Below are 12747 nucleotides of genomic sequence, written 5' to 3' on the forward strand. Positions count from 1 at the left end.
GTTATGTTTACGGGGCGACTCGACCACCAGAAGTCTGCGCGCCGCGATAGTCGTCAGAACTGGTTTGGGACTGGATAAAAACTTGCTCAGAATGTTCGAGAGATGGTGACAAAGTACCAACCATGACGTCGAGGGTCTTGGAGAGCATCTGGGGGTGGTCGTTACGGAACTGTGACGACCGATATTAGAGTCGGAGTTTCTGGTGATACCCCACGAAGACTCCGCGACCGCGAATCCGCCAAAGTGACCCCATGCTCTGCTCAAAAGTACTTGAGCAACTCGGCACTGATTGCGGCTTGCTGTACATTAGTCTTACCCAGGATGGGACCTGATGGGGCCGGCGGCGGAACGTCGGCTGAGAAAACACATGGTTTCTGCGTGGTACCAGCTCGAAGTTCGGGTGAGACGTAAGCACTCGCAGGCAGCTCAAAACGCCACCCCTCTGTGCCACTTAAGCGTTTCGGTGATCGGACGGGAATGTCAGGAGGAAAGTGTACACACCAACTGAGGTGTTTCAGACGGGGCAGTGACGTGGAGGCGCCGGGCGCTGGCAGGACCGGGCCACCGGATCGACGCTCCTCTTTCGGACATTTGCGTCTCGGCGGTGGCTGAGGCTGGTTGAGGCTGCCCCTTCCCGACCACTCCCGCCATGCTGCCTTCCTCCAGCACCACCACTTCCCTCCGACTTCTCTTTCCCTCACTAGTCTAATCTGATTTGCTCTCTGTCACGACCTACGCGCCACACACGTCCGTTTACGACCCAACGGTCCCCCACATCATGAGAGAGCTCTCGACCGCGTTCGCGGGTGTCGTGCGTGCTCTTACTACGAGAGCCGCAGCGGAGCAGGTGCGTAATTCTGGCGCGCCCTGTCGTTCTTTCTGAACCTAACCGTCGAGCCGGCTTCAGGGTGGTCTGCTCAGCGGCCAGGATCCAACTGCCGTCAACCTCAATGACCCGCTACGATTGTGGATTGTTCAGCTTGGTGGGTGGTTTCTCTCAAAAACGCCCTGTACTCTGGGACCGTGCAATCTTATCATCCGTGTCTTGTCTGAGTGTCTTCTTACAACCATTATGCCGTTCCTGTACGCGCGTCTTGTGTTCCATGGTCCTCGTAGAAGTCTAGCTGTGACAATGAGGAGGTTGGTCTGCACAGGTGCTGATATTGCGTCTAGGTGTTATTGTCATGACCACTCAGCTGCTCGCCCTCGGTCTTCGCAAAATCAGGCAGCCCAAGGTCATTGCCGAGGTCATTGGAGGCATTCTACTGGGTATGTTGTGCTAGCCCCCCTCCACCATCCTTATCTCATGGGCACCTACGCGTACAGGCCCCACCGCATTCGGACGCATCCCCGGCTTCACAGAGCACATCTTTCCCCAGGCCTCGCGCCCGTTTTTGTCACTCGTGGCCAACATCGGTCTCTGCCTCTTCCTCTTTTTGGTCGGCCTCGAGATCGACGCCCAGGTGATCAAGCGCAATGCTCGTCTGTCCGTAACGGTCGCGCTGGCCGGCATGGTCCTGCCCTTCGGTAAGTTTTCTGTCCTCTCCCGCGGCTCTCCCTTGTATAGATGTTGAGCGTGCGTGCCGAGCTCGTGCGGGACGGGCAAAATATTTGTTCCGCACGACTTCCACGTTTAGCGCGTGTATCCCGGGAGCCGATCGCTCGCGTGATCATCGCTGACCCGTTTCTTTACAGGCCTTGGAGCGGGTTTGGCCGTGCCTCTATATCATGAATTCATCGACCAGTCGGTGAAGTTCACGAACTTCATGCTGTTCACGGGCGTGGCGTACTCCATCACCGCATTCCCAGTTCTGTGTCGCATTCTTACAGAGCTCAAGCTTCTCGACACCACGGTCGGCATTGTTGTGCTTTCCGCGGGTGTGGGCAACGACATCATTGGTTGGACCCTTCTCGCACTTAGCGTCGCTCTGGTCAATGCTGGCTCGGGTCTTATGGCGCTCTGGATCCTCCTCGTTTGCGTCGGGTGGACACTGTTCCTCCTTTTCGTCGTAAGGCGTATATTGTACTGGGTCGCTCGCAAGACGGGATCTATCCGGGATGGTCCCAGCATGTTCTTCATGACGGTTGTAATCCTACTACTGTTCGGTTCCGCTTTCTTCACCGATATAATCGGGGTGAGTTTATTGTGTTGGATCTCAAAGGCCTTGTGAGCTGACACGAGTGTTAGGTGCACGCGATCTTCGGTGCATTCCTGGCGGGGATTATCGTTCCCAGAGAAGGAGGGCTGGCGATCGCCTTGACGGAGAAGTTGGAAGACATGGTCTCGATCATCTTCCTCCCGCTATACTTCACTCTCTCCGGTCTATCCACTGACCTTGGTCTTCTCAACAACGGTTCGTTAGATCACGTTTGACTTGGGGGGCAGATACTCACTTAGATTCAATGGTAGGCATCACCTGGGCTTACACCATTGCTATCTGTGCACTTGCCTACTTTGGCAAGTTCGGTGGCTGTACCGCCGCCGCTCGTTGGGCAGGGTTCACCTGGCGCGAAGCAGGAGCCATTGGGTCTCTCATGAGTTGCAAGGGGTGAGTTTATCAAGGATATAACTTTGGGGATGGTGGCTCACGTCCATCTCAGTCTCGTCGAACTCATTGTGCTCAACGTCGGCCTGTCTGCCGGCATTCTTTCGCAGCGGGTCTTCTCGATGTTTGTTCTGGAGGCGCTCCTCCTGACTTTCCTCACAACTCCTGCGGTGACTGTGTTCTACCCGCCTCACCTCCGGGTTCGTGCGGGTCCTGGTGGCGACCCCGACTGGCGTGCACAGAAGGAAACTCCTGAAGATGCCACATCTGCGTCCGAGACCGCCAAACGATCACAGGGGGACGATGACAGCAAGAAGACTCGTTTCACGGTCATCCTGGACAAGATTGAGCATCTCCCCGGCATGCTCTCTCTCACTCAACTCATTCTACCTTCGCCACCTCCATACAGTGATACCGATCCTCGCTCTGTGACTTCAGGATCTACTGTTGACGCATATAAGGATGGTGCAAGCCCTGAGCCCGTCTCCACGCCCATGTCTCTGGATGCGATCCGTCTCATCGAGCTTTCTGATCGCACGTCTGCTGTCATGAAGTCCTCCAACATCGATTCTCTAACCGCCTCGGACCCGCTCCTCGACATTTTCACCACTTTTGGGGCGCTCCATGGTGTCGATGTCTCCACCTCACTCTCCATCGTACCCTTCGACGACCTCGGCGCATCTGCCGCCGAGCGCGCTACCAGGCGGGAGTCTCAGCTCATCCTTGTCCCTTGGTTCCCCCCACATGTCTCCATCGACATCGGGCACGCCAACATGACGCACGCCAACGCCACAGCGAGCGGCTTCGGGGGCCACGGAGGCGGCGCCATGCCCACTCCTCGTTTGAGCAGCATTCAAAACCCCTTCGAGGCAATGTTCCGTGCGACGGCTGCAGGTGCAGAAGAACGCGACGGTCCCCTCATCCACGCCCAATTCGTCCGAGGCCTCTTCGCCGCAGCCAAGACCGACGTCGCTCTCTTCGTCGACCGCCACACGCCCGGAACGTCGGGCAAAGGCGCGGGCATGGGTGCCGCGATGGGTCGTGCGGGTCGCTACCGGCTGTTCGTTCCGTTCTTTGGCGGACCGGACGATCGCCTGGCACTCGACTTCGCGGTGCAGCTGTGCGCGAACCCCAAGATCAGCGCGACTGTGGTGCGCGTCACGAAGGCCGAGGACGCGGCGGACGCAGAAACCCGCGTGCAGAGCGAATCTCCAACGGAGAAGAACGAGGCCGTGAACACGGCGACGGTCGCATCGGTACGTTTTCTGGTCCTTCCCCGCCTTTGACGCCACCCGTTCTAACGTGCTCTGCAGGTTTTCCCGGACACCGTTTACGGCAACGCGACGACCCAAACACGCCTCCAGTCCGAGACCGCGGACAACATCGCCTGGACGAAGTACACTCGCAACGACGAGGCGGCCCTCGCACCCGCGCTCGCACGGATAACCTTCCTCGAGGCATCCACCGCGAAGCCGCTCCACCACGTCGTCGACGAGGCCACCCGCATGTGCGACCCGCATGCGAGCCCCGGGGTGTCTGCCCCACGCCTGCTCGTCCTCGCGGGACGGTCGCGGCGCATGGCCGTCGAGAACCACCACGCGGAGCTCAAGGCTCTCATCGAGGAGCACGGCGGCATCGTGAACGCGGTCAAGCGCACCGTCGGCGACGTCGCGACCGCGCTCGTCGTCGCGGGATGCGAGGCGAACCTGATCGTCTTCCAGGCCGCGCTCCCGTCCGACTAAGTAGTCTGCTTCCTTCCTGATGTGGACGATCGAGGAATACCCCTCACAATTACCCTTGCACATAATGATTGTTACGAAATTAGCATGTATACCCACACGATCCCCGACGATGACACGGCGCCGCATCGCACGACTAGTCCAACCACGCTGCCTTGGTAGTCTGCCCCCATCTGCTATTCCCATCATGTCGACTGTAGCACTAGTAGCACCGTGTCCTGCATGTAGGTACACGTCTTTGTACACGCCCAGTCCCTGGGCTATGCTTCATCTTGCATATATAGATCCCTGGATTCACTCCTAATTCCCACACATGTGAGCTATTGGCAAAGCGGCGTCGAGGAAGATGGTCGGGGCTTCATGTTCTCGCCCCAGGATTCGGCGAAGACGAGAAAGAGATGGATAGCACAACAGAGAGTACAGACGAGAGGAACCGGGAGAGCATCGACAGATAAGTAGGTAGTAGGTAGAGCAAAAGAACGGAAGGAGAGATACACAAAGAGCAACTCGACTACTCTTTGCTCTTCTTCTCCTTCTTTTCTTTCTTTTCTTTCTTCTCCTTCTTCTCCTTCTTCTCTTTCTTCGACTCTCCGCCCTACAGCAAGATCAGCAACACGCTTACGCAGACCACCCCGTTCGCCACAAACGTGAAGAAAGCTCACCTCCGTCGCTTCCTTCTCCTTCCGCTCCTTCTTCATCTCCTTCTTCAGCGCCTTCTTCTCCTCTTTGCTCAGCTTCACCTTCTTCCGCGGCGCGCTCTCCTCGCTCTCCTCGCCCCCGTCCCCGTCGACGTCCATGCCCGCCTCCTCGCTCTTCCGTTTCTTGTCCTTCTTCTCTTTCTTTTCCTTCTTCTCCTTCTTCTTCTTCGTTGGGGTCGTCTCCATCTCCACGTCCGCGAACGGCAGCGCGGCCTCCGTCTCCTTCTGCTTGCCCTTCGTGCTGACCTTCGCCTTGGGCGAGTCGACGTCCATCCCGTCCTCCTCGCCATCCGACTCCTCATCCTGGTCAAGCGCGAGTTGCTCGAACACCTTGCGCATCGCGTCCGCGTTCTTGGACGGGGGCTCGCCCGTCTCGAAGAACGCTAGGCGCTCCTCGACCTGCTGCTTGAGCGCCTCGCCGAACTTGGCCGTTGGGGTGTCTGCGACAGGAGCAGACGGAGTTAAGCAGATGATAACGGGGGTAAAGGGGCGGTCGCAAAGGCAGATTTGAAGCAGGGAGGAGGAAGTATGCGTAGAAACGACAACAGAGGGACGTACCCGAGTAGCAGTCGATGCGTGACGCTATTGAGCACTTGTTGGCAAGGAATCTTGATATGCGGCCCTTGTATTTCGGACCGGCGCGCCCAATGAAGGAGGAGTGGTAGATGAGACCGTACTGCAAAACAGTTAGCGAGGCCCGAGTGAGCACAAAAGTGACCGACGCACCTTGGGCGTGTTGCCCTTCGTCTTCAACGCACGGAACAGCGCCTTCTCCGCTCCCAGAATTTGCACCGTGCTCGCGGGGTACTTGCTGAGGTTCGTCAAGCTTCCCGCATGGCTGATGAGCCGCGCACCGACACGGTCGCCGAGGAGCGCGGTCAAACTGGGTGCGACGTCGTTCATCTTCTCGTGGAGGTACGTCTGGAGCTCCTTGCGGTACTCGGCGAGCGACACCACGCGGGTCGCGAACATGCCGACGTTGAGGATGTCGAACTCGGCGAGCGCGACGCCCATGCTCCCCCGCGCGGCGTCGAGGATGTTCTGCGCCCGGGTCTCGTCGTCGTCGAGGAGCGTTGCGAGCTCCGGGAGCTTGCTCTCGTCCAACGCCTCCTTCGCCCCGATGAACTGCACGACTTTCGCGTACTGGTAGTTGTCCGGCACGATCTTGACCAGTTCCGGGAAGTGGTAGCCGTACCACTCGCGGACGCGCATCGAGAACAGGTTCACATCTTTGTCGAGCTGGTCGAGGAGCGAGATGGCCTGGATGATCATGTTGTCGATCCGGTTGACGTTGAACTTGAGCTTCGCACGCGAGTATGCGTGGCCGAGACCGAGCTGCGCCTTGGTGAGGTCGGTGTCGTGCATGCCCTTGAGGAGGCGCGCAGCGTGCTCGCGGATGCCGCGGAGGATGTCGGTCGCGACCTCCTTGGAGGCGCAGTTTATGCCCATTTCGTCCTTGAGCACCGCGGCGAGCATGGAGTTCGCGGCGAGGACGACGGAAGAGCCCTTCTTGGAGGGTTTCGATAGATTGAGCTCGAGCACGGAGCGGAGGTAGTCGTTAATTGTGTCTGTGGCACTGTGAGGCTAGTGCTTGGAGGCGAGAGAGTGGGAGACGTACTCTCGGAAATGTCGTTCATGTTCTCCAGCGCATGTGCGGCATCTTTGAAGGGCGCAAAGCTCGACAGGGAGACCATCTTTGAGAATTTTGAGAAGTCGTCTATCGACGCCTGGACGGCCTTGTCGAGTGCGCCGGTGACATCGTGCAGCTTGACCTCGAAGATGGCGTAGCCGGAGGACGTCTCGAAGAGCGCATGGGTACAAGCCGCCATGGTGGGATTTTTTGCCGCACAGAGCGCCCCCGGTGAGACTGGCAGCTGGGAGGGGGGACAAGGGCGAGGAAAGCAGCGAGCACGACGTCGAGCACGGCGAGCACCAAAATCCACGCCGTAAACTTTTGCCGCACGTGACTATGAAGGCGTCTAACAACACTCGAGCGTTTATGCGATGGACTCCGACGGGGCATTTTCAACCTGGACCGCCGCCTCAAAATCCGTGTTTCTTCCATCGCTCTATGGCTACTCCCTCGCGTGCTTTCACCTGTCCTGAACAATGTCTTGGTACTCGTTGGCTGTGCCCTATTGGTTATTCTCCCCTGCCATGAACATCTCACATCTCACAAAAGCTCGAACTCTCCATTCTTCCGTCTCGCACGATCGGTTTTTGGTCAAGTCTGTATCACAAAGTTCCGAAGACTCTGAGGACGTGCACTATACCCGCGAGCTTGCCAAATCTCTCTCCATCCTGCCTTTACCCATTCGAACGAAGCCCTACCATGCCCTAGGTGCTTGCAGGGGCTGAATCTCGTCCCCCAGCTCGCCAGGAAGAGTGTGGGCTGGGGCGTGGCTGATGCCCTCCATGCTGGCACGCGATCTCCGACCGTCGCGGCGCCTGGTCAGCTCCTCTACACAGTTCCCGAGCACAACCATTCAGGCATGTCCGTCCCGATCCGCAGTCTACACCCCCGTTCTCATGCGTTAACCCGATAGCGAGCTATAACGGTCTACCGCGCTCAGCGGGCGCGTACGATCCACCGCTCGGTACCTATCCAACGTACACTGGGTTCGCTGCCCTGTGGACATGCGAGGGCCACGGCAATGCCTCCCAGAGACGCGTGTCAAACAAGCTATCGCGACGACCCGGTGTGTCCCTTGAACATACCCATCTTTTACGACCCGCACCCCTACACTCGCCATGTGCAATGCATATCGCATCGTATCGTGCGCACCCCTCCCGGCGTCCTCGCCTCGTTCCACATCAGAACCCACGTTCCGGCCCTTTGCTCATGTGCCCTCCGCAGAAGCCAGAACTCCCCCTACCCCGCGCCTCGCCCCCCAGCCCGTTCCACGCCTCAGCTTACGGCCGACGCCACATCAACCTTCCCTCAGCTAAGCGCCGTGCACGCCGAGCCTCGTCCCTCGCAGTCGTCACAGGCTGTCGGAGGCCCAGCGCCATCCTTGCCTGCGATTGGGCGACGGACCTCCACGCCCTGCAGCATCGGCAGCCGGGTGCACTACCCGGGAACGCACCCTTCCGTCGCTCGCCCGTGGGTGGTCTGCCTGGACGTCGGCTTCGAGGACGCGGTCTGGGCTGGGCGCGTGCATTGACACTTACGGGCGCCGGCGGATGAGGAGAACAAGGTGCGTCAGCGCGATGCGGTTCGAGCTGATGTGTTCCTTGGAGTAGGCCATGCAGCATGCAGCACAGGCGTCCGTGTCCCGTATATTCATGGACGTCCTCCCAGAACCACCGACTCACAGGCTCTGCGAGCGGCTTGACACCACGGGCTGTCCGCGCCAACTGGCCCAACACCCGCCTCCGGGCCCGCACCACCGATATGCATCGTACGCTGACGCCCGACTCGTCGCCGGTCCTTCTACCAGAAGCATCCCTCGCAGGCGTTGCGGTCGAGACGTCCAGGACACCGGTTCCGTCCTCCGGACACGCGCGTCCAGGCGGATGCACACGAGGGTCGACGGAGCGCCCGTCTCGAAGCGGCGGCGACGGCGGAGGCGGAGGCGGAGGCGGAGGCGGAGGCGGAGGTTGTAGCTGATGAAGGGCTCCTGGGCCGTTCGGAATCGCTTCGCGGGCGGTGAATTCCTTCATTGGGATTGGGTTTTGGAATGAGGGTTTGGAGTTTGGAGTTGGAGCTTGGAGAGTTGGAGGTCGGAAGGAAGGCGGAGGCGGGTGCGTGACTCTGGTGCTGTGCGTTCGCGGAGGTCAGGTGGGCTGCAGGCTGGGACGCGGTGGGCTGCAGCTTGGATGGCACGGTGGTGGACGGTGCGGCAACGCCTGTGCTGCGTGGACGAGCGCGGATCGTCCGAGAGCAGCGCCCGGCTCGTTCGAGAGTTGGCGACGCTCGTCGGCGGACTTGGGGATGCCAAACTCGATACGTCTTGCGGTATGCCACTGTGTAATCGCCCTCTTTCAAAATCGCGCAAACCATTCTAGATTGTATTGGGAACGGAGGTGGGGTGAACGTGGCAGCGCTTGAGTTTGGGCATCATCTCCCATTTGAACCGGAGGAAATCCTGTTACGGTATTGAACGTCACGCTGATGCTGTTGAGTGCAATCCGATCCCATATCACGCAATTAACAACGTCGATGAACCGCATCACTGTTATGCAGCGACTCTACGGTAGTAGAATGGAGAAATGTAGACTTCCATCATCCGAAGCAGGAATTGTTTTGTGGAATCAAATATGCGTCGTATAGACTCATGCGTCCAAAGAACTGCCGGAAATCGAGGAAACCTCTCAGCGGCTGGATTTGCGTGTTCACGGGAACCGATACTCGATGTAGACGTACGTGTTGAACCACATCTAGACACAGAGCGCTCCGATAATGTGGTCGCAGTCTGGAGGCGCTGTAAACCGGACCCCGCATATACGGCCCGATGTTGACAGGAAGCTGCGCTTCGAGACGCACATTACATCCTGTGCAGTTGAACATGATATCGCGAGGACGCGTGCTAATCTATCCCACGGTGTAATGCCGGGGATGAACGCCTTCTTCGCTGCGCAGAGGGAGGGAGCTCGAGTCGCCGTCCGGATGACCGGGGCACTCTCCCGGCCAGTGCAGCCCAAACTGTTCAGCGCGGAGTGACATCAGGGACACCTCGGTTTACCGGCCTTCGCCGTATGAAACCGTCTATGATGAAGCGGGTTCTTCGCAGTAGCCTTCGAATCCGCGACCTTACGAGTTCGCATCGAGTTCGGGCGCTTCATGTGTCATGTCGCGCCACAAAGTAGATCATGAGACCAGCTGTTTCGGGGATGTTTGGATGGGACTGCGCGAGGCGTGTATGGGTGCGAGGGGAGGGCGCAGAGGCCAATGGACCCATACGGGACAACAGGAGACAACAGGCTGGAAGCACACGTGACGGTGCGGGGAGGGGCGGGCCGGGCGGCTGAGAGCTCGAGCTCGGTCGAGGGCTCGGACGCCTCGTGTCGGGGGCGTGTCGGGGGGTTGGGTGCAGCCCCCATCGGCCGTTCCGCTCTTCTTTCGTCCGCTCACCCGCTGGCATCAACCGCCTCCTTGTGAGGGGCCCTCTCGGTCCATATCTGCCCTGGCAGCCCGACTGAAGGGCCCGTGCTGCTCTGCACCGTCCACGACCTCCGCCACGACCTCTTTCAGTGAGTCCTTCTCCCGTCTGGCTTCTCCCTCTTCCTGCTCCCTCCACGTCTATATCTACCTCCGGGGCACCGCTCATCTCCTCCTCCACCTCCCTTGCCGCAGCGATCGCCACGTCCTTTAAGTTCCCGCTCTGGAACTCGCCCACAGTCCACTCGGGACCTTCTTCTAGCCCACCACGACTCTCTTCAATTACGTCCCCCGGCTCTTCACCGCCACCATGGACTTTATGAGGAAGATCCCTGGGGTGTCCACTCCGACAGCTCCCAAGTTTCGCCCGCTTGCTCTCCCAGGAGACCCGGTCCCACCGCTCAGCGCAGGCTGGTCGTCGTCGTCGTCTAGTGAGGGCTCCAGTTCCCCGTGCCCCTCCACCCCCTCTGTGGGCTCTCCCCCCTACTCCGTTCGCGCCCTCTCTCGCTCTTCCGCCTCTTCTGGCTACGCTTCACGGCCCAACACCCCCGTACACACAAGCATCGCATCTCGCATGATGACTCCCGATCCTGACTTGTACAAGTCTCGCATGCGGCGACCCTCGAGCACACAACCCCCAGTGGAGATCCAAAACCCAACGCCGCATCGGGCATGGGTGCCGATACCTTTCGAGACTCCGAAACCGCGCCCGGCTGGGGATGGGCAGACAGGGAAGCCCTTGAAGGGCATCCTCAAGAAGCGCCGTGAGTCCTTTATCTCACCCACCGCCCTGATCCATGCATATATACACCTCCGGACCTAAGCTCACATCCCATCGATAGCCGGTCCTCCCATCGACGTTCCCACTGTACCCATGCACTCCTCAACCTCATCTGCAAGCTCGATCTCGCCACCGCCCAGCGCGATGCGGCCTCCTCACTCCTCCTCGCCTCACGCACTCCGCTCGACGCACTCCGTGTCGCGGAATACCTCACGATCAACAAACTCGGCCTCGCCCTACCCTGCGCCACGCGGGTCTACCCCCGCGCCACTCGCTCTCCACTGGCTGCTCCTCCCCGACACGCTGGGCGTCGTCGGCAAGCAGGTCGTCTACGACTTCGCGCAGGACGTCTCGTCGTTGAAAATCGTGGACGTCTCGCGCGGCGCACGCCAAAAGCTCCACACGGACGAAGTCGACCGGTACCTCGACAAGGCCGCCTGCCAGGCGCAGCAGCTCACCGAGATGCAGATCCGGTGCGACACCTTCCCCGGAGCGACGATCACAATCAAGGCGAGCAACGGGAAGAACATCCGTTGCAGCGACGTGTTCGACCAGCTCTATCAATGGCTGGACCACAAGTGCAACCTAGAGGAGCGCGACGAGTGGGTCGAGACCCCTGAGCAGGCGCGAGAGTGCATCGACGCATTCCTGGCGCGCTGCAAAGTGAGCACGCGTCACTGCGAGCGCGCGGAGTGGCTGCACGGGATGCGCCGCGTCGACCTCTTCAAGGGCAAGCCGTGGTTCCGCGGGCTGAAACGCGGCGTGCCGGCCTCGGGCAAGGACGAGCCGTCGTTGTTCTGGGTCGTGGACGTCGGCGACAAGCCGAACGTCTGAATTATGCATCTTTTATATCCCCTTATGGCGAGCATCGTCTCTGGTTCGTGCGCACTCGCTGTTGCTGATCAGTACTTGTCGGACAGAATGCTTAATTGTATTGGGCCAAGTCTCGTCTGCGACCTCCACCCCACTCCCCGCCGCCCACATCCGTCCCAACTGTAGTCCTCCATCCTCCGTCTCCGCGATCCCCCTCGTAACTATCGTGCCCTCCTCCGCCTGGCGACCCCCACATGAGCTCCCCTCGATCCCACCCCACATCATCCTTGTACCAACACCCATCCTTCACTTGATTCATCGCATCCTCATGCATTCCCCGCATTCACATCACACATCCCCTCGCATCACTCGCATCTTGCTTTGCACTTGCTAAGCACACCTTCGTTGCCATCCCCGCTTGTTGTCGCCATCTGTTCTTGTACCGTGGACCGCAGTGTTGTACACATGTAGGTATGCATACCCCCTCTTTCCTGGCCCCGACCCGCAGCTGCGGCGCTCGAGTTGAATCCCGATCGCCGCAGATCGGTCGAGTCCTCGCGCTACCACTGTTGTACTACTACCTCTCCACCCACGCCTCGTGTCCTCCATTTACACCGTCTTTGCCCATCGTTCGCCCCGCAGCGTGCTACGGTACCGGTATCCAATGCAATCCGATTGAATGGGCAGCGCCACGCTCTCGTACCTTTTCGCAGACCGACGCGTCCGCATCCGCGCCCCCGCATCTGCGGTGGATCATCGCCCGCGCATCGTCGTTGTTCGACTTCGACGACCGGCTCGAGACTCTCGAGTCACGGTGCGCATCGTGCGTCATCACTGCGTCAGCAGCTGGCGTCCTGTGCGGTTCAGAGTTCTCGGCTCGCAGAGGCGTCGAGTAGCGACGTCCTCTCCGCGCGGATTCTCCGACGGGGATCGGAAGTAAGGCGCAACAGTCGTGCCGCATGGGGCGACGGGATCTACTGTCCTGCACGGACGGCCGTTCGGATTCGAATCGGGCCTCCCGGTCCAGCCTCCAGAGCTTGGAGAGAGAGACCGAGCCCAGCCCCCCTGC

The 12747-nt window shown here is 59.7% G+C and overlaps 4 protein-coding genes across 4 annotated transcripts; 3 read left to right on the forward strand and 1 right to left on the reverse strand.

Annotated features, from left to right (window-relative positions):
• Window positions 1–778: 778 nt before the first annotated feature.
• On the forward strand, window positions 779–4288 carry BXZ73DRAFT_79302 (Sodium/hydrogen exchanger family-domain-containing protein; the record flags this gene model as incomplete). The annotated part of the gene is made up of 9 exons (XM_048023057.1): window positions 779–847; window positions 908–983; window positions 1174–1269; window positions 1327–1527; window positions 1696–2135; window positions 2189–2354; window positions 2411–2549; window positions 2602–3802; window positions 3860–4288. The coding sequence occupies 9 exons, from the start codon at window positions 779–781 to the stop codon at window positions 4286–4288; spliced, it is 2817 nt and encodes a 938-aa protein (XP_047875630.1).
• Window positions 4289–4796: 508 nt separating this feature from the next.
• On the reverse strand, window positions 4797–6812 carry BXZ73DRAFT_103629 (Nop-domain-containing protein; the record flags this gene model as incomplete). Its single annotated transcript, XM_048015638.1, has 5 exons — window positions 4797–4880; window positions 4948–5423; window positions 5542–5659; window positions 5710–6551; window positions 6602–6812. The coding sequence occupies 5 exons, from the start codon at window positions 6810–6812 to the stop codon at window positions 4797–4799; spliced, it is 1731 nt and encodes a 576-aa protein (XP_047875631.1).
• A 280-nt stretch (window positions 6813–7092) lies between these two features.
• BXZ73DRAFT_79304 (uncharacterized protein) lies at window positions 7093–9086 on the forward strand (the record flags this gene model as incomplete). The annotated part of the gene is made up of 9 exons (XM_048023058.1): window positions 7093–7324; window positions 7364–7434; window positions 7496–7682; window positions 8036–8180; window positions 8236–8384; window positions 8461–8632; window positions 8678–8727; window positions 8765–8941; window positions 8992–9086. 9 exons carry the CDS (start codon window positions 7093–7095, stop codon window positions 9084–9086), a joined length of 1278 nt encoding a protein of 425 aa, XP_047875632.1.
• Window positions 9087–10394: 1308 nt separating this feature from the next.
• On the forward strand, window positions 10395–11699 carry BXZ73DRAFT_103630 (uncharacterized protein; the record flags this gene model as incomplete). Its single annotated transcript, XM_048015639.1, has 2 exons — window positions 10395–10848; window positions 10927–11699. The coding sequence occupies 2 exons, from the start codon at window positions 10395–10397 to the stop codon at window positions 11697–11699; spliced, it is 1227 nt and encodes a 408-aa protein (XP_047875633.1).
• Between the last annotated feature and the right edge of the window lie 1048 nt (window positions 11700–12747).

Source organism: Epithele typhae, assembly GCF_022376455.1.
Source record: "Epithele typhae strain CBS 203.58 chromosome Unknown BXZ73scaffold_42, whole genome shotgun sequence".
Lineage (NCBI taxonomy): Eukaryota > Fungi > Basidiomycota > Agaricomycetes > Polyporales > Epitheliaceae > Epithele > Epithele typhae.